The following is a 1,127-nucleotide window of genomic DNA, read 5'->3' on the forward strand; positions in this document are numbered from 1 at the left end:
GTGTTTATTGCTAGCTTGTAGCTAAGCTAGCAGCAATTCAAAAACGTTTTTAGCTATCTATAGATGTTTGATGCTAAAGTTAGTCAAACGCCGTTCAGTGACAGCCTTTTTGTTTTTATGCTAGCTTGTAGCAAGCTAGCAGAATTTCAAAAACGTTTAGTATTATGGAATCTATGGATGTTTGATTGCTAACGTTAGCTCAAAACGCCGTTCCAGTGACAGCCTTTAGTGTGTTTTATTGCTAGCTTGTAGCTAAGCTAGCAGAATTTCAAAAACGTTTTAGCCATCTATGGATGTTTGATTGCTAACGTTAGCTCAAAACGCCGTTCCAGTGACAGCCTTTTGTAGTGACATTACAGAAGTCTCATTAGCATCTTTTATGCTACTCGTCGCAAAGTGACACACGCGCAACTCAAATCTGCACTCGACTTGCATCGGGGAGTGACAGTGTTCAAGGATCTTTTATTGTCATTCTAAAAAACAGGGTTGCACAACAAAATGTAAGCTGAAGTCCTGTTATGTTACAAAGGACAAAACAAACTGAACTATTGTCACGGTGGAGCTGTGGTGGTCGATTCTCCGCTGCAAATACAATCTAAAGACACTTGGTTCTTTGCAGGATAAAAAGGAGAGAAGACGTGACGTGTTGTTGTTTGGAGCACTGACCTGGTTCTTTTAGAGCCGTGAGGACGGATTGTCCACTGGCGTGCTCGGAGTACGTGAACTTCATGACACAATCGTTATCGGTCTTGTACAGACAAAGCACAGCGCCTGGCTCCTCCGTTTCTGGAAGGCAAGGCGAGAGAGAAAAGCAGACACTTCAATAGCTGATAACAATCTTGGATCGGTTGAATCATCTTCAAGTTAATATACCGTGTGTAGCAGAGTTGAGACGAGAAAAGGAAATGAAATAACCTGAACAAAATGACAAGAGCATGTTAAAAAAAAACAAGAACAGCTCCCCCAATCAAAGTCTTACTTGGTTAAAATTAACTTTTACAGACTACTTTTTATAACTACTTTGCTCTTTACCTGATACAGCTGCGTACATCCTCACGTAGTCCGAGACCAACAGGCCAGAGACTATTAGTTGTCCCCCTTACACATTTTAAAACTAGGGGGGACCG

At 41.4% G+C, this 1,127-nt stretch overlaps 1 protein-coding gene across 1 annotated transcript in view; it reads right to left on the reverse strand.

Moving 5' to 3' along the window:
- Nucleotides 1–1,127, reverse strand: part of itgb5 (integrin, beta 5) — a 115,279-nt gene that overhangs the window by 8,121 nt on the left and 106,031 nt on the right. The window contains exon 21 of the mRNA XM_032516517.1: nucleotides 667–786. Within this exon, the coding sequence (XP_032372408.1) occupies nucleotides 667–786 (120 nt within the window). The remainder of the gene's footprint in view (nucleotides 1–666; nucleotides 787–1,127) is intronic.

This window comes from Etheostoma spectabile, chromosome 5 (assembly GCF_008692095.1).
Source record: "Etheostoma spectabile isolate EspeVRDwgs_2016 chromosome 5, UIUC_Espe_1.0, whole genome shotgun sequence".
NCBI lineage: Eukaryota > Metazoa > Chordata > Actinopteri > Perciformes > Percidae > Etheostoma > Etheostoma spectabile.